The following is an 18,284-nucleotide window of genomic DNA, read 5'->3' as shown; positions in this document are numbered from 1 at the left end:
CATTTAATTCCAACTTAATTGTTGTCTCTCTCTCTCTCTCTCATTGTAAAGTGGACAACTTAAAGTACTTGTTATTCGCTATCATGTAAATTATTTTTGAAACACCAATTCTTGACTTCCGTTTTCATTGTTCGTTACTAGAAAATTTCTTACCTGCAATTTTTAATTTCCTGTGGAAAAACTTCTATGGCATTAAATAAGCACTGTGTAATAACAATAAATTGTTTGCAGTAATAATAAGAGTTTTCTTTTTCTCAGTTTTTTGTTTGCTGATTTCTTTTCTGATTATTTAAACGAGGGAATCTTCAAATTTTATGTGACTTTTTCGGTTTTACTTTCTTCTATGCCTCGCTAAAAAAAAATTGCCGAATAGTAAAAGTTAATGTTATAGTTTTGTTCTCCATGAATATAAAAAATTCTTATGCCTCATACAATTTTCTCTTGGGCTATAAGAGAAAAAAACATCCTAATTGACAATTTTTTCCATACTTGTCTAGTATCTGCCAATCAGGTTTTTCTGTTTGCAATGCAAGGTTCCCTTGCAAATCCCAGAGGTTGACCAGCTCTTTTCTGTTTGATGAAACACCCATGTTAGTGTGAACCCAATCAATGGTTTCCACCCATAAAAATCGTTTCTGTTATGCATTGGTAGATAAATCAAATTTGTGCTCAAAATCAATTAATATATATTTTTTTAAAGGTTGGCAAAATTTGTTTTTGGCCATCATGTATCAAATACAGCGCACATCTTACTAGAAAGTTTCTAATAATAATTCTTAATGTAAATTTTCTCTTCTTCCAGATATGCCTGAGGTGTGAACTACCTTGAACACGTTTAATTATCGATCATCCAATACTGTGTACCTTTTCGATGTTTTCATCTGTAATTGCTGATTCGGGACGTCCTTCTTGCACATTATCTTCAAGAAAGGTAAGACCACGTTAAAATTCAGATTAAAGTACGTTCGAAAAAAAAAGTTTTAGATCAGTACAAATGAGTGTACGTAAAGTAGGAACTGCTGTTGACCAAAACTATACTACCTTAGGGGTATTCTATTTATTATTTCAGCATCTTACTCCTTGGTCTGGACGGTAATCTGACTTCTAGAAGATTTATTTTACTGAATTATTTTATTTTATTTTTTATTTTGCCAGCTTTTCTTGAATATATCTCCATAGATTGTTTTAATACCAACAGCTTATTCCTTGTATTTGAAAATTGAATAATGCCTGAAACAAAAGATTGCAATCAAAGGCATTTAATGTCCAGGAGCTTATTTATCTACAATCATATAAAATGATCCCTAATTAGCAGAACAGAAACTAAAATTAGATGATATTGTTGATACTCAAGACAAATTGTTAATGCCCTTGAGTCTTAATGATAATCAGTTTTGTATTGGAAAAACTAATTTTCTATTTTAAAGTGTACTCAACAATAAGAATTTATTTCCATGCATTCACATTTCAATTAGATACAGAATCGTTTAAAATAAATATACTCGTAAGTTCGTGAAACTTATTGAAAACAATTTATAATTTTATAATCATACTTATATATACTTTATACTTATTTTATTTTCTGGTTTTGCTGTTGGTGTTAAGTGGTCCATGTACCATTAATTTTTTAGGTATAAGAAATTAGACAACGTGATATCAAACCTCATTTTTCCAGAAGTGAGAGGATTTATATATTTATCAAAAATATGTTTTGTGGGTTATTATTGTTAAAATTATTGGTCTGTAGGTTGGAAGTATAAGCTTTGCAAAGCTCATCAACCCATTTAGCTACCCGAAAGAAAAACATCAACCCAAGTCGAGTTTTGGACAAAAATAGAGACCCTAGCTTGAACATCTCAGATTCACAGCTGTCCGGACAAATTAATTTAAGGGGAAACAAGCTGAGGCTCTCCCACCATTAATCTGTTCTGTCGAAGAACCTGAACCTAATCTCACAATGTAACAATTCTTCATTAATAAGTGTTTTTTATTAATTTCACCAACTGAAAAAAATGGTTCTGGTATGAGCATCATAAAGCCTCCGCAGGTTCGGGACCAATAAAAGAAAGAGAGGCGCCTAATTAATTTATATTTCCATCTTCTCATTATCTGAAACTGCTAATTGACCGAGCACCCTGACCAAAACATACTGAAAAATATCACAATATTTTTCAAAAAATAAATAAAAAATATATTACAAATAATACACCATTTATTTTTGTTCCATTTATTTTATTATGAAACAAAAATAATTTAATCCTAAATACATAACTACATAAACAAAACAAAGAAAGCAGATGTTGCAATTACCTGATTGTAACCACAATGGAGTAGAACCTCCATACATAGAAGAACCTCCACTTCTGTAGGTTGAACTAGAGCAATGTGTAGTTTGTGTAGAAATGCGTAAAATTTTTTTGGGGAAGTGAATTCGAGAAGTGATTTTTTAGAAGATATCCTTCACCCCTCTCTCTCTCTCTCCTCTCTCATTTTCCCTTGCGAGAGAACCATCACCAAGGAATTAATAATGATCCATATTTTTACGAGATACGTATAAAAAATAATTCTCTTTTGTGAATTATTTCCTACCTTTTAAAATAGAAAATAAAACTACCTGTTACACTTTAATACTAACATAACTAAAACTAACTGATATAAACTAAAATTAGACTAACTAAAATAAAAGTGTGTTCTATGCTTCAAAAAAGCGAGCATTAAAATTTCCGACTAGGAGTGGAGCACATGATAGCAGGTACCCTAACTATTTGAACTTGAACTTGTCGAACAAACAGAAGCTTCAGAAGATTCTGAGTAGGCCATCTTCCCTTCCAAACTGGGTAAACTGGCCGATCAACTGCTAATCAAAAATCTAAATAATAAAAAGAGAATTACCGCATTTTGAATTACTGGATTTTACTGCATCTTACTTACTGAAGAAAATAAGTAATAAATACGTTACTGAGATACCATTTTTGAAGGAAATCGCTTAACTTCAGCTGCAAATCCCTGAACTTATATTGTTTTCGCGTTGTTCTCAATAACTCATCCCTACACTTCTCATTTTATTTTGCACTTTAATGCAACATCCAGGTATTTCTTAAGTAATTTTATTCTCTATAAAATTGGCGTAACTTTCTCAATGCATGATGGAAAGCAATAATTTTTGCTTACGTAGTAATTTCTTCCTTAAAACAGTATTTAAAATTTAATTGCTAAAAACATCTTAACAGAACATAGTATCTGGACACTCTTACGTACATACTACGCAAAATGGGTTGTTACATGTAAAAAAATTATACAAAGGTCAAGTTCAAAGACAATATTACAAAAGAGAACAATAGGAAACTAATTCCCACAGAGTGAATTAAATGACGTCCTGTTTGTTTTTCCTCATTTTTATGGTTTATTTTAAATTAAGTCACTTCATCATCTATTGGCGCCCATTGTTGACTTATTTTAAGTTTAAGATTGGCCTTACGAATCGACTTGTCTTCTTGCTAGTCTTAAACAAAAATTTTGTTAAAGGTTGAAAAGGAGAAACCAAATATCATTTCAAAAATTTCTTATTTAACCGAAGTTCTGCATTTATTATCTTGATACTATCGTGGTTATATCATACACATACGAGTACATATCCATTTCATTTTTATTGTAATAATCCAAAGTGCTCCTTAGAAAGAGAGAGAGTGAGTGTTGGAGAGAGGTATTTCTGATGGGATACTTATCCTGGTTATCTGCGATGTCCTTGAAAGTATGATGTATCGGTAACCTTCCGCTAAATCCTAGAGAACGTGTCCATAACAGATATGATTATTACTTTCTCTTATAGAAATTATTATTTTGAGGAATTTCTGCCATCTATTATTCACATTGCAATGTTCAAAATATTGTTTTCATGTGATAAATGTACAAGTTTGTTGACTAAACTGCTCCAAACATTCCGTTTACGGAAGAGGACGGTCGATGTAAGTACTGGCTCTATAATTTTTAGAATTCTTTTTTGATTATCTACTTAGAGATAATATTTTTCAGCCAGAATGGAGTTTACGTGTCTTAGCGGAATAGGTACGATATAATTTCACGAACGCCAGGAATCAGCGAAAACCCAATGCTGTTCTCGCGCACAACAGGCAGATCGTCTTGCATGCACACACAATCCGATTTGTAACAATCACCTTTTCGTGCTCATGTGATTTCCAAACCTTCATATCTGGTGAAAATTCGAAATGTGCGCCAATGGAATATTTCATCTTTCGTGAAAGGTAAGAGAAAAGTTTTATTTAATACTCCATTTTTATGACCGACCAAACAATGAGCTATATGTTGTGTTTAAATTTCAGTTTGTAGTTTTAATTGAAAAACTTATGATTGCCCAAAAACTGATTGAAAACCTAAACAGTTTTTCATTAAAGTATAATTCATTAGAATAAGTTACTCTAAATTTTCTTTTCCGTCTACGTTTCTGTTATAATCACAAAATCAGAGACAACTTTCACCTGGGCACGTAAGGCCAGTCCTTTTGAGTACTTTTTTTTAATTTAAAATGCAGTAATAATTTTATTTTATTATCTATTCATAGAATTGTTTTTACGTCATCAAATTTTTATGGCACTTTGCCAAGAAAAATATGGGGGAAAAAATGTAAAACGTATGTAGGAGTGAAATGCGTGCACTTACACTTAATTCATTGGGTATTTCCGTTCATGCAAAGGTGTGGTGTCCAAATGTATTTTTACTTTCTTTTTTTTTTTGTGCTTCTGAATGCGATCACGTTTTATGTAATGCACAGATTGTTCCTTCCGTTCATTTGTAACTGTGTAAAAAATAAATTCACTGGAACTGGTTTGCTTCAAACTAATTTTGGTATCTGTTATCTCTTGGCAATTTACAGAAATGTTTCCAATGCCTCAGACATCATGGGGTCGTATACACCAACAAAAGTTATTCAAAGATGACTAATATATCATTGTCAAAATATTTACAAAATTTATTTATTCTGTTCTACGGCGGTAACTACTGCTGGCTACTATTTTGTATTACAGTTCCATTAGAAAAACAGTTCTTGTATGTCTATTTTTCTAATTTTTCCTTCAGCCATCTCTTTTTCTCTTGTCCGCTAACTGTACCACATGGACAGGGGAAATGGACAGGCCATTCTTCAGGGATCTTAACGATCCCACTTAGAAAAAGTGGGTGGAGCATATAACTCTGGTCAACCTGTATATATAAATATAAAATGTGTTTAATATAAATATTTAAATGTGATAAATATAAAAGAATATTTATAATTGAAATTTAAAAGTTTATTTACAATTTACAAACAGTTGTACAAATGTATATTCAAAAGGAGGTTTCAGGCTGCAGTGCCTATATATTCTCCACAACTTAAATATTTACATTGGTAAATCTGTCAAACTTAATACTAAGGCAAAAAAAACTTTAAAAAACCTTACTATATACAGTTAATTAAAGCAAGATATGCTTAAACCTTTTATGCTTATATTTTTTATAACTGAGTGAGCTTAAGTTGTAGTCTTCAATACTTGTTACATACGAATAGGGAGGGACTATTATAAAGGAAGTTACAAGCTTGTCCATGGCATTGTAGATAAATGTAGACATGCTGGCAACATCAAGTGCCACATGCATGTAGTCTATGGGTGTCCATCGGGGATATGACCCAACCAGTCTTAAACATTTGTTTTGAACTCTTTGTAACTTCCCGTAGTTGGTGCAACAAGTATTGGACCACACAGGAGCCGCATATAAGAGAAAAAATTATTTTGTAAATACCATAAACTTTAGTTTCTGTATCAAATATAACTCCTTCTTCGAATTATAAATGAATTTGCGAACAATTGATGTATTTGAGAAAAATGTATTTTTTTTTAAAGCCAAGTTGGGATTAGGCATATTTATATTTGAGCGTTTTTCATTATTCTAAGTCCGTAAATATCGTCCTAGTCGCCTATACTCGTACAGCTATGATTGTATTCTAATTACTTTGTGTATAGAGTCCACACTTTGTAAAGAAATTGGTAGCGATAATTTTAATATATTGTTCAATACATTCTAGATCTGTGATACGAGTACGAGAAGAGGAATACCCGTCCATCCGTAAACTACTATGTTTATATTGAACCCAACTAACATTTCAGGAAAAGGCCAAAGTTTAAAGAAAAGATATGTCAGATCCTTTTTTTTAAAAAACCATGTGAGTATTCGTTTGCTTAGATTTTATAAAGCTTTTGTTGCATCTTGTTAATCTATAAAAAAGAGCTATTAATTGCACAAATCTAAATCTAAAGAAATTATCGAAGTGTTCTTTACATAAAAAGGATGTTTTTCAATTGCAGGACGAACACGTAGATTGGAGAGTTTATGGTTGCAAAAAAAAATAATAATTGCATTACATAAGGAATGTTACGCAGTTCCGTTACCACTCGAAATAAAAAGCCTTAGATCATTATTAATGCCAACCACCACAAACCTCCCTGTTTGGCCAGTAGTTTTCCTTGTAGTTTTAGACGTCAAGATAAGTTTATTGCACACGCAGTATAATTATCATACATCATACATATCTTTTTATTTTTAAATTTATGATACTTGTATTAATTTATTATTGGTTAGAAATTACCCACCTGTTTCGACAGATTTGAGTAGAGGAGAGGCTGAGAAACTGAATCTTTTTGACATCTTAAAACTCTTTACTTTTCAAACGTTTCCTAATTGTTTGCTGGCTTCAAATGTTCACTGCAATAAAAGTAATATTTTGTTACGTTTAATTCGTTGCTATAAAGCAGGCGAATACTTAGTAGATTTATTCGTGAACTCATCTTTTCTTGATGGAATATAAGCCTACTCACTGCTACAAGTGCTGACTAGACTGCAAAAGTATCTTTACCCACAAAAAGCTTGCTCCAAACTCATTTACTATTCTGAGAGAAACTTTGGTCAATCGAACTCTTTGTTAACAACCCAATACTGCGCACACCTACGATGAGAAACATTACTTTAACTTAATCATGAATAAGTCAACTGAAATCTGCATGGGCATTAGTCTTAAGCAATCTGGGTTGTTGAAAAAAAATCGAAGCATAGCTCCAGTGTAGGGCATTGAAATCGATCTTAAAGTTGATCACTTGAGAGACACATCATGTTATGAAGAAAACGTGATTTTACATACAACCCTAATATTTGACACGCCGCTTCCGACTTACTGACAATAGTTTACACTCAATCCCTAATTAGTTATACTTTTCAAGTAAGGCTACCAATAATTCGTTTCGCACACTGAGGAGGTCATGTTCGAGAGATTTAGCGCATAGTTTTATAGAACCAAAAATCAATTAACTTCACTTAAGGATGTACTTATACGAGTAATATGTAAATATAATAGCATAATAAATCGATAAATAATTTTACTACTGCGAAAGTGAAAAATGAAGAGGAATGTAAATTTTACTTAAATTATTGTGCAAATATTAGCTATACATTTTATTAATCATTCTTCTAATCTAGACTAATCTAATTATTAACCCTGCCAATAAAATAGGCATATGAAGAAATACTTATTAATTGTCCTTCTAATATTGGAGCAATGTCCTTCAATAATACACCCAGTTTGTTATACTCCCTTTTACTTCCGTTTTAAGTGAACACTATTTATTAACACGCCACTTTGTACAAGTCGTTTATATTTTTTTTTTCTTTTAAATTATAAGATATTAAAACTTACTTATATAAATGATAAACTGCCATTTCCGATTCATTTTATACATATTTAAGGGTTATAAATTTCACGGTTGTGCTGAAAATAAAGTAATATTTTTTCAGCTTTTAATTTAGTCCGCGAAGAAAATTAACATGTCTTACTTATTCGTGATCTTAGTTGTCAATGTAGATTTATTTAATTTTCTTTTTGCCTAATTTAATCACTTTGTACGAATCACTTTGTAATGTCGCTTATTCTCCAAAGTATCGATTTTTAGTTTAATGTGTTTCCTTGGAACATCCTTCTGCATGAAATGTCGTGGAGATCGATCGTACAGTACTAATAAATCATTTTTGAATTCCCTATAGGCGATTCTGTTGTTTGGTTTCTCAGATTCCTATATACTCAGAATTGTTATCCTTTGGCTTGTAAATATTATAAATAATTATCTCTTATCTTCTTAATAGATATTAGCTGCTTTATAACTATTTAGACCTGCGCTTCTCAACGGCCTAGCCTAAGACCGATGTAATGAAAGCTTCCCTCTACAAGATTATCATAATTTATCATCAACTTCGATGCTGAAATTGCCTATCTGGTAATTTGCTAAGACAACATTACCTATAAGCGTAACAGAAACGACTGTAAAATTCCATATTCATTTTTTGTTCTTTATGGAAATCTTTTAGAAACTAATCCAACCATCTTAACGGCGTTTAGAATGCCTTCCAAACGAATCAAATAATCTTATTTTATAATAATTTATATAAATTATTAATTAGGATAAATATCACAAACATCCCTAACTTATTCAAAAGGGGATAAAAAATAATTTGTGAAAAGAAAAACTAGTGTACACATGACTACTACGGTCGGTTACTATGGTATTGATTCAACAATCGATATGCTATATTAATTCTTTCATTGTTATTTAAAGTAGATTCTAAAATAATGGTGATTTCGGACGATAAGGAAGCCTTTGAGAGAAGGTTAGTGTATTTTACTTTACTTCTCTTTTAGTGTTTTACGTACATTTATTTATGATTTAATAAATTGCATTATTTATATTGAAAAATTAATGTATCAGTTATAATCTTGATCTAATTTATTGCTGTCCTAAGTCCTGCTTGCTATCTACACATGAAATTGCAGTTTGTTTATGCCAACACAAAATTTCAACAAGTGTGCACTAGACTGAAACAGTGATATCTACTAATTAACAAATAGACACCGATCAAAACCTCGCGCTGTAGACTTTTAGACCTCTTTTAACCATACGCTTGCCTAGTCTGGATTATTACATACTAACGAATGAATAAAAATTTTTCAAAATTAAGTACATACTACGAATTACATAGAAAGCCCCCATGGTTCACTAGGAACTCACAAATATACAGAGAACTCGACATTTAAACCATTCACATTACCAAACTAATAGACGAACTTCTTCCTCACCTTCAACACCTGCTGTCAACATCTCATTATCTCCTTGGCGAGCCTACAGTCTCTAGAAGGCTGAAACCAAGACTGATTTACGACGTATGAAGAACTGAACTTATATTTGATTTATAAAAAATAGAATTATATAAAAAAAAAAAGAAGTAAAAATGTTCTGTACCTTTTCTCAGGTAGACTTCTAAATATCTATCAGGTGACTTTGACGGAGAAACATTGCAAACATACTTACAATTTCTTATATTAGCCATTTAATAAAATACAAGGCCTAGACCGGTAATCGAACCCAGTACCACAATAGGTATTAGCTTTATGGGCCTCGCCGCTCCGCTATCGTGCCGCCTAAGAAATTATATATGTAATAAAATGCTACATAAAAACTGCCAAAAATTTTGTAGTATAATATTATTTTAAAGAACCGTTTTATTCATTTTTAAAATTAAAATTAAACAATTACTAATTATTCAATTTATTTCTTTAAAGAATTACTCCAAAACTTTTGAAAGAACTGTGTGCGAAGCACGACCTCTGTTCAACACCTTATCTAAACGATGTACTTTATCTTCATTTTCAAGGTATGTGTTTGTTTTTATACCGTGCTTTTTTTTTTAAGAGATTAAGTTAAACTGTTGAGGAAGCCGGTTTTGAATGCAGTCTAAAGAAGCTTATTGTGCTTACTCTTTGTGAAGTCTAGGAGCAGAAATCTCTTCTATTTGTTAGTTCCAAGTTTCCCACAAATCATATTTAGCAAATTATCTCCTCTAGTGCCAAAGGTAAAAATGTTCCGTTCCGAAAGCTAACAATATCTACACAATGAGATAGAAAATGAAAGGTCTTTAAAGGAGACTGGAAAGAAATAATTCTGCATTGGAGTTGTTTTCTCCTAAGCTTATCGCTTTCCGTACAATAGAGGCCAAATGCTAGATTGAGACTCGGCTTGAGCGCTCGGCGTGTTCCGGGGTCAGTTATTGACCTCTAGATTCGAGGCCAGGTACCTACCTTCGAGTTCTCTGAAGGATGTTTCATTTGCCTTCACCCCAAACTCGTAAGATACATTATCTATGTAGGATTAATAACAATTATGTTTTTAAAACTCGTGAGGTTAAAGAAAGTAGACCGGAAGTATGAACCTCTCGACTTATTGTTTATGTTCTTAAACAGTCTACTTGAATAAAAGAACTGTGGCTTTTTTAAAATTTTTTTTTTTGATTTGAGGGTTGATTTAAAGCGAGAGTTCTTGGTCAGAGAAGGTGTTTTCTTTATAATAATGAACGTACGTTTTAATAAAGATGAAGCTAAAGACATTTAGTAAAAATTTGTGGTTATTAAAAAAAACTACAGGGAACCTACTGTCGTAAGAGGAAGTAACGAGAGTGTGTATCACATTTTTTCTCTAAGAAAATGGAAAATTATTTACTTTAATTATTTTTTTTTTAATTTTATTTAAGGCAGGTCATCTTGAGGTTATTGGCGCCCGTAGTTTTTTTTCCAGTGCACTGCCGGCCTCCGGTCACCGGATTGAGAACTATAGATAGATAGATAGATAGAAAAATACTGTATTTTGTTTTTTTATATAAAAAAACATTACAGGGGTTCTGTAACACAGAAATAAAAGAACAGAACATATTTATACAGAACAAAAACAAAAAATAGATACTACAATGAAACAAACTATAAACAAAACTAAAATGAACTTTTAAAAATGAAAATGAAGAAAATTATACTTGGAATTTCAATATAATAATATCTGTATAATATGTATATATAATGATTATCTTAAATTTATTATTATTACATATATTATATTTAATGATAACCTAGGCATCTACAACTACCCATCAAACTTCATAGCCTTCATAATTCACTCATTTATGGAAAGTGCTCTAAGCTTTAGAGCGCCAGTAACGTAGTAGTAGAGATCATCCAACTGTTTCTCAGAGGCAACGGTTAACAAGCTAACCAATGCTTGGCCATCACTATCACTATCCAGAGTGAAGCACTCTTTCAATATCCATTGAAACGGCAGAATAGAGAACTATAAGAAGCCCCTATGAAGAGAAAATCTTAGGACCAGCAGCTGAATTCGAACCCGTGATCTCCGCTTTATAATCTAATATTCGCCAACCACTTTCCTAATCTCGTCCGCATCTATTGTTGTTATTCATTAAATTCTTTAAATTACAGGTGTTCCAAGAATTGAAAATTTGGAAGAATATACTGGATTACGATGCCTGTGGCTAGAAAATAATGGTATTGAAAAAATTGAAAATCTAGATTGCCAGCCAGAAATGAGGAGTTTATTTCTTCATTATAATGTTCTAAAACGTATTGAAAATTTGGAAAACATGAAAAACTTGGATACCTTGAATGTTAGCTACAATTTCATTGAAAAAATTGAGAATCTAAGTATGTTTTTTAATATTATGATTTATGTATCAAAATGTTTATTACTATTATTTTTTAAAGAACAATTTGAGATTGTGTCCATATTGGTTCACATTTTGTTTTGATCGTGTGTCCTCAGATTTTAATTTAACATCACTAACTTTTTTGCGGGACAGTAGGACCCTGATGGTGCATGATCCATTCGATTGTTCTCTCTCATTCTGCCTTTCCTGACTCCCTTTTAATACCCCAATCGTTCCGAAGCTTACGTTTTACGAACGAAGGAGGTAAAACCATGGATGCTAGCTTCTATGCGTCCAAAGAAACCGAAAGAACGGAAAGTACATCAAATTGTTTGTTTACAGATGGTTCAGATTAAAGAAAATAATTCTCTGAATTTTTAGAGAAATTAAAAAAAAAACACTAATAAAATTATCATATCCTCACATTGGCCGTACCTCACAGTTAGTGATCGTGTGTATTCCTACTCACCATGCATTACCGTACTGTTTAAACCTATTTTGATTAAATCCACAATGTACCGTGTAAGTTGTACTTATTCTGTTATCAATACATATTTCTTGGTCAAGGTTGCCTTTCCGCTTTAAGTACATTGCATATAACACACAATAAGCTTCGCTATTACGATGATATCGTCCACTTAAGAGACTGCAAAGCATTGTGCGTAGTGGAGTTATCTCACAATAGGCTGGAAGATCCATCAATCATAGACGTAAGTACAATTTTTGTTAAGAATTTTGTTTTGTTTTAATGATAACCAATACAACACAATATAAATACTTACTTGAAATGGAAATCATAGTGAAATCAATTGAAATGTCTCTTTAATATTTAATAGATATTTTAATTAATCCATATTTGAAAATGATGATGCATGCAACGTTTCAGATTTTTAGCGCTATGTGTAATCTCAGAGTACTCTGTTTGATAGGGAATCCTGTGGTTAGGAAGATTCAGTTTTATCGGAACAATTTCACTATTAAATGTGTAAGCTGCTTTATTTACTTAATTTTGAATACCTTTCTGTTAATACACTTTTAAATAAAACAGGTGCTAAATTTTAGCGCGAATATTTTATTTTCAGAAACAACTAACTTACTTAGACGACAGACCTGTATTTCCAGAAGATAAAGCGGCGGCAGAAGCTTGGTAAACGGAGTTATTATTTATTTTTGTTTATTTTATCTGTTATCAGTATTATGATTATTATTTTGTAATATTCAAAAGAGGAAAGGAGGAAGAGATTTAAAACTTCGTGATTTCGAACGCTGACATTCCGGGTTCGAGCCCTGTTGCCTTTCCCACAGATTTTCTTTATGAGCCTCTTTTCAGACATTATCAGAAGACCTGTAGTGCACTGAAAAAATCTTCGGGATCAAAGATTTTGATGTTGATGCGCCTTAAAATAAAAGAATCTGAACATTTTCTCACGACTTTCTCCTTTCTTAGCACTCCAAATTTTAAAACCATTGGATTTTTGCTGACAGTATTCAAACTTATATTTCCCTAAAATCCTAAAATTTAAACTATAGAATGCTAACCTTTTGGTAATAAATTACGCCACATAATATGGTCAGTAGTAAATAGAAAGATTTGCCCTAGTCCAACTTATAAACACTTTTTTTTTCATTTGGTGTCATTTGGAGTAAATAATTCACAGCGTATTCTTTAAGGTCTGTAGGAGGTGTTGAAGCAGAAAGGGCAACTAGGAAAAAATGGCGAGAGGATGAACATAACAGGATAACAAACTGCGGATTAGGTCAGTTCATTTATTTGTAAATTATTACTTTGTTTAATAAAACTATACCATAATGAAAATATAATTTACTTGTAACAGCTGTGCTAAATTATAAACGTCGGATGAACAACTCTGACAAAAAGATGGAAGAAATTAGTCAGTTCTATAAAGAAAAAGGAGAAGGGGTATGTTTATAAAAATTAAATGGACATTTTAGTGTTTAATTAAGAAAGTACATCTGTGACATCTGATGATTTTGGTGATTGTCGTATAAATCAAGGAGACAACAGAATGTACAATGGGAAAACTGATCTAAAATAATAAGTAGGATGTTGTGTAAGACTTCTTGTCGATAATAGCCCATTTCGAGTTTGACTTGTGGGGAAAGATAATGGAATGCCATTAATTCCACTCCTTCGATCTCGGTATGTTTTGACAAATTCAATTTAATTTTAACAACTTTAGTTTTTACTGCATGAACTCAAATTCTTGTCGGAGAGTCTAGGACTTGCTAAACACTGTAACAGAACGTTTTTAGTAATTTATGTGTAAACTGTGCCCTTGAAGCAAATTCCCATTCGTGTCATTTAGGAAACCTATCAATAGAAAGAAAAAAAATCCATTTCTTTGTCATTAGGGCCCTTCAAAACATTTTCTTACACAAACCGAAGCCACTTAAGGCAGGAATGATTGCCGTTCGCAATTCCTTGACTAGCAAGGCACTTTGGAGCTAGCTATAAGGGAAAATAATTTTAGGAGCATAGTCTAAAGTAACATTTACATATTATACATTAATTTGATGTATTTTATTTTTTAGGAGTTCATGAAGGCTGCGGATAATCGGCAAGATTTTGCTAATCTTGAGAAGGAAATATCTAATAATCCAGATTCTTCTGATTCATCATTAGAAGAACAGGGAGGTTCCAAAAGAAATTTGGAAGAAGATGAAAATATACAGTCTAAAAAACAGGCCAAATTTCTCGAAGAAAATTCTACATTCTTAGAGGAACACAAAGATATAAAGGCTAACGTTGAAGATTTCCTGAAAGAGAGAAATGAACGCGAAAATAGTAATTCACAAAATGAAGAGAAAAGAACCGATTTTTCAAAGGTTGATTTCACTAAAGTTTTTTCGGCAGATGCAAAAGTTCAATCACCATTTAAAAAACCAGATAATCAGACCACTCAAATGCAACTAACTTCGGAGAAAATGAGCCGTGATGAAAAGAGTGATGACGAAATTTCTAAATTCCTAAATTTATTTAAAGCTCAAAAAGAAGATGGTAAGTCAGGTGATGAAAATCAAACTTCAAATCAAGTACTGGAGCACAAAAATTTAGACGTACCTCCGTTAGAAGATATGAGCAGTGAAGGTGAAAGTGATGTTGAATTTAGTAGTTTTTCGATATTAAAACCGCAGGAACCAAAATTGGCGAGCAAAAATGTAGCTAATCTTGTTGGTGCGGAAATTGCTGAACCTAAAGAGAGTTTTGTTATTGGAACACTGTCAGACGATGAGATAATTGCAGGAAATTTTGGAGGTACCTCAAACTCTACTGCTGTCAATAACGAAATGGCACATGAAAATGAAATTTTACAGATAGTATCTGAACCTATGTCTTTAGTTGAGAAAGTGGTTAAAGATTCGAAAGATGAAGTCCTGCACAAGGTTATACAAGAGAATGTACTTGCGCTAGAAAATTCTGTTGATAGCTGCTCTAATAGTAAAAAGCCATTAGTGGAAAAAATAGCACAAGATTCAGTAGATCACCTTTATGACAAGGTAAGTTGTTCTGATGGTCACTTTAAAATAGAAGCAACAAAAGAATTCAAGGAGTACTCAAATTCGATGGAAAACAGTGTTAATTTAAAACCAGATGGTAATAATCAGCTGTTGGAAAAAGACAGGAATTCACAATTATATGAAAGCATTAATAATCTTATCACTTCTGGCGGAAGTGACACGACAGAAGAACCAACTGAACAAAATATACTTGCACAAAAGAAAGCTGAAGATAGTTCTAATCTTACTAAGTCTTTAAATGGACCAATTGTTCAAGATTCTGCTGATCAGTTCAACAATGTAAATTATTATTCAGACCTCAATGAATCAAATAAAAATAAACTGACCAAAGTTACACCTGAATGTGACAATCCAGCTTCTGCGCAATCAATAAGTTTTTTAGAAGTCAGTTCTAAAGGAATTTTAGATGAAAGTCAGCCTCATGAACAAGAATCTTCGAATACACTTCTCAACATCGAGGAAATTGATTGTACTATGACCACTAATTCAAAGATTGTAGAAATAAATACAAATACAAATCTTGTATTAAATGAAAATTTATTTAGTGAACGAAAAGAAGAAAGTTCAAACGAAAATTTTAGAACTTTGATGAATATTATAGATTTTACCAACACTGATCAACAGACTTCTAGTGATGAGTCAGATATTGATGAAGAAACAATGCAATTAACCATAAAAAATAAATCCAAATCTAATAAAGATGACAATGTTTTCTTAGAAATTTGTGAAAAGAATTCCGAAAGTTTATTTTATCGAAATAGCAGCAACAAAATGGTAACAAAACCTTTGATTGAAATAATTTCGCAAACTACATACGATATGGAGGATGATAGCGAAAATTTTGACAAAGTGTCGTCTACTGATTTAATAGAAATGAATGAAAGATCAAATTCTCTGCAAAACAGTTGTCACATTAATAATTCTCTGAACACAAAATATTTCTTAGAAATAGAAGAAACCAAATCGAATTCTTTACAAAGCAGTGATCATGTTTATAGTTCTTTGAATAACAAATCTTTAGAATCTTTTGAGCAACCAAAGGTTGAATTTCTGGAAGTAGAAACTAGCAAGCTCTTCTCTGAGGAGGAGATTGAAACTGCAGAGAATGGCTCTTTATCTGTTACAAAATTTGATAAAATATGTGAGAATGAGAGCTCAAATGAAGTTGAGATTGGCTGTGTAGATCTTAAAAAAGAAACTATTTCTCTACTCGATGTTATTGCACAGAACAATGACAATGGCAAAGATTATAAATTACAAAAATTTGAGAGCTTACAAGGAGAATTATTGATCACTGAAGAAATTCAAGAAGCAAAATCTGTTGAACCTAGGTTTAATGAAAACATGGAGAGCATAACTAGCATTATGAATAATACAATTAAATCTGAAGATGTAGTTTTTTCTACAAAACTATCGGAAGGAGAACATGCTGATAATAATTCAGGTGCTCGTAGAAGTGAAATTACAAAACTAAATAATACAACTGAAGACGTCCTGTTGGATATTGCTACTACAGATTCCTCAGAAGATAACAAGGGTATAGATGAAGTTATTAAAGTAACAGACGAAATGTATGTAACAGTGAAAAAGTTGTTAAACGATTTATTAGATATAATACCTGATAATACGTTGAAGTTGAAAAATACAAATCTGTTGATAGAAGGAAAAGATCTAGAAAATAATTTAGAAGTAGATGGTGATTTGGCTGAGATCACCAACGATAACTCCTCATATTTGTTGAGAAAGGCCAGAGCTGAACTCAAAGAATTATAATTTAATTTAAAAAAAAATCTTTTTCTGTTTAAAAATTAAAAACTAAGTTTTTTAGTGTAAATTATTTTAAAAATATGGATGGTTAAAAACACAGAGAGTATTTTAAATTATAGGTAGTCATATAAATGAATTAAGTTATTTAATTGTAAATATTTATTTTTAAAAAAATTATATATTTGGGGTTTTTATGGTTCAAATTGTCGAATTTATGTAGAAATACAGTAACAAACACTAACAGGTTGTAACAAAAATTCAAGCTGAGCTTTCTTTTTATAGAGAACGTACTTTGAAGCTAGAAATTTAACTTAACCCAGATCTTAGATTCAGCAATGATGGCAACCATATCAAAAAAACTTTATGGTGATTTAAATTTATTGATTGGTGAGTTTGAAAAATTTTATCTATTGGTTCGTTCAGGAATTTATTCTAAATCAAAAGAGAATTTACTGTATATACTACAATCAATTCGCTTCAGAATTGATGAGCGTTATCTAAATAAATTTTTGCGAACAAGTGTTACGATCAAGTAAATTTAGTTATTCAGTTTTCAAGGGACATATTTGTTTTCGATAAATGTTTTTACGAATCGGCAACAGTAGTGTGCGATGAAAATCAATGGTTTAATGGATTTCAAATAATGGATGCATGGTACCAAATATACCTTTATTTAAGGTAGCATGGTTAAGTGACAAACGAAAAGGGTGTAACAAGTTAAATATTGATGTAACTTATTCTATAACTTGTATGTATTCTTGATTTTAGTTTTGAGTTTTTCTTTCATTTTTGCAGCAGTAAATAAAATAAGACTAAACTCAGGATTTTCTTGTCCACAATGGTACTAAATTTTTTTTTATTTTTAGGAGTCATAACAGCTCAATGTGGGTTGATGAACGGTGTTGAAATTTTTATTTCATCAGTACATGTCTGAATGTGCTTGACGATTTAAGTGTTCTCGTAACGGTTGATGAGCGTTATCTTATTTTAAGTTATAAATAAAAACTAAATTCAATTTGTATTTATTGCATTACTTGAATCATTACAGACAACTGTCCAAATAAAGTGAACTCTAAGAAGCTCCTAGGAAGAGAAAGTCTAAACTTTCATTCAGGCAGCTGAATTATCGACAGGTGGTTTTAAATGAAATTATAAAATGAATGTATGGTCCAGCAGTCTTATTGAAAGAGGATGCCATTGCTATCTAGCAGTGATGGTTAGAATGAATAAGATTTTATTTTGTGAATAAATTTCTGCGAACAAGTGTTACGATCAAGTAAATTTAGTTATTCAGTTTTCAAGGGACATATTTGTTTTCGATAAATGTTTTTACGAATCGGCAAGTGTAGTGTGCGATGAAAATCAATAATGAAAATTCATAGAAAGTTCAATTTTGTTTA

At 31.6% G+C, this 18,284-nt stretch overlaps 1 protein-coding gene and 1 long non-coding RNA gene across 7 annotated transcripts; one reads left to right on the top strand and one right to left on the bottom strand.

The window, feature by feature from the left end:
* Window positions 1-784: 784 nt before the first annotated feature.
* LOC141458423 (uncharacterized) lies at window positions 785-3,228 on the bottom strand. Its single transcript, XR_012460939.1, has 3 exons — window positions 2,311-3,228; window positions 1,042-1,230; window positions 785-920 (listed from the first exon to the last, which is right to left on the bottom strand). It is a non-coding gene; the product is annotated as an uncharacterized lncRNA (long non-coding RNA).
* LOC141458413 (uncharacterized) lies at window positions 803-17,905 on the top strand. 6 transcript variants are annotated; one of them, XR_012460935.1, is made up of 13 exons: window positions 803-931; window positions 4,033-4,262; window positions 6,077-6,214; window positions 6,357-8,703; window positions 9,653-9,744; window positions 11,354-11,575; window positions 12,145-12,287; window positions 12,464-12,562; window positions 12,660-12,724; window positions 13,249-13,334; window positions 13,413-13,498; window positions 14,131-17,271; window positions 17,751-17,905. XR_012460935.1 is itself a non-coding variant. In XM_074136355.1 (13 exons), the coding sequence occupies exons 5-13, from the start codon at window positions 8,666-8,668 to the stop codon at window positions 16,888-16,890; spliced, it is 3,591 nt and encodes a 1,196-aa protein (XP_073992456.1). In that variant the 5' UTR covers window positions 803-931; window positions 4,033-4,262; window positions 6,077-6,214; window positions 6,357-8,312; window positions 8,652-8,665; the 3' UTR covers window positions 16,891-17,905. The 6 variants fall into 6 exon arrangements, 5 of the variants coding, with proteins under 5 accessions (XP_073992456.1, XP_073992455.1, XP_073992459.1 ...); XM_074136355.1 differs by having other exon boundaries at window positions 6,357-8,312; window positions 8,652-8,703; window positions 14,131-17,905; XM_074136354.1 differs by having other exon boundaries at window positions 4,037-4,262; window positions 14,131-17,905.
* The last annotated feature ends 379 nt before the right edge of the window (window positions 17,906-18,284 follow it).

This window comes from Rhodnius prolixus, unplaced genomic scaffold (genome assembly GCF_049639745.1).
Source record: "Rhodnius prolixus isolate KJV_2025 unplaced genomic scaffold, Rpr scaffold_5, whole genome shotgun sequence".
NCBI lineage: Eukaryota > Metazoa > Arthropoda > Insecta > Hemiptera > Reduviidae > Rhodnius > Rhodnius prolixus.
The sequence above is the reverse complement of the archived record's forward strand: the minus strand, read 5'-3'. Positions and strand labels throughout refer to the sequence as shown.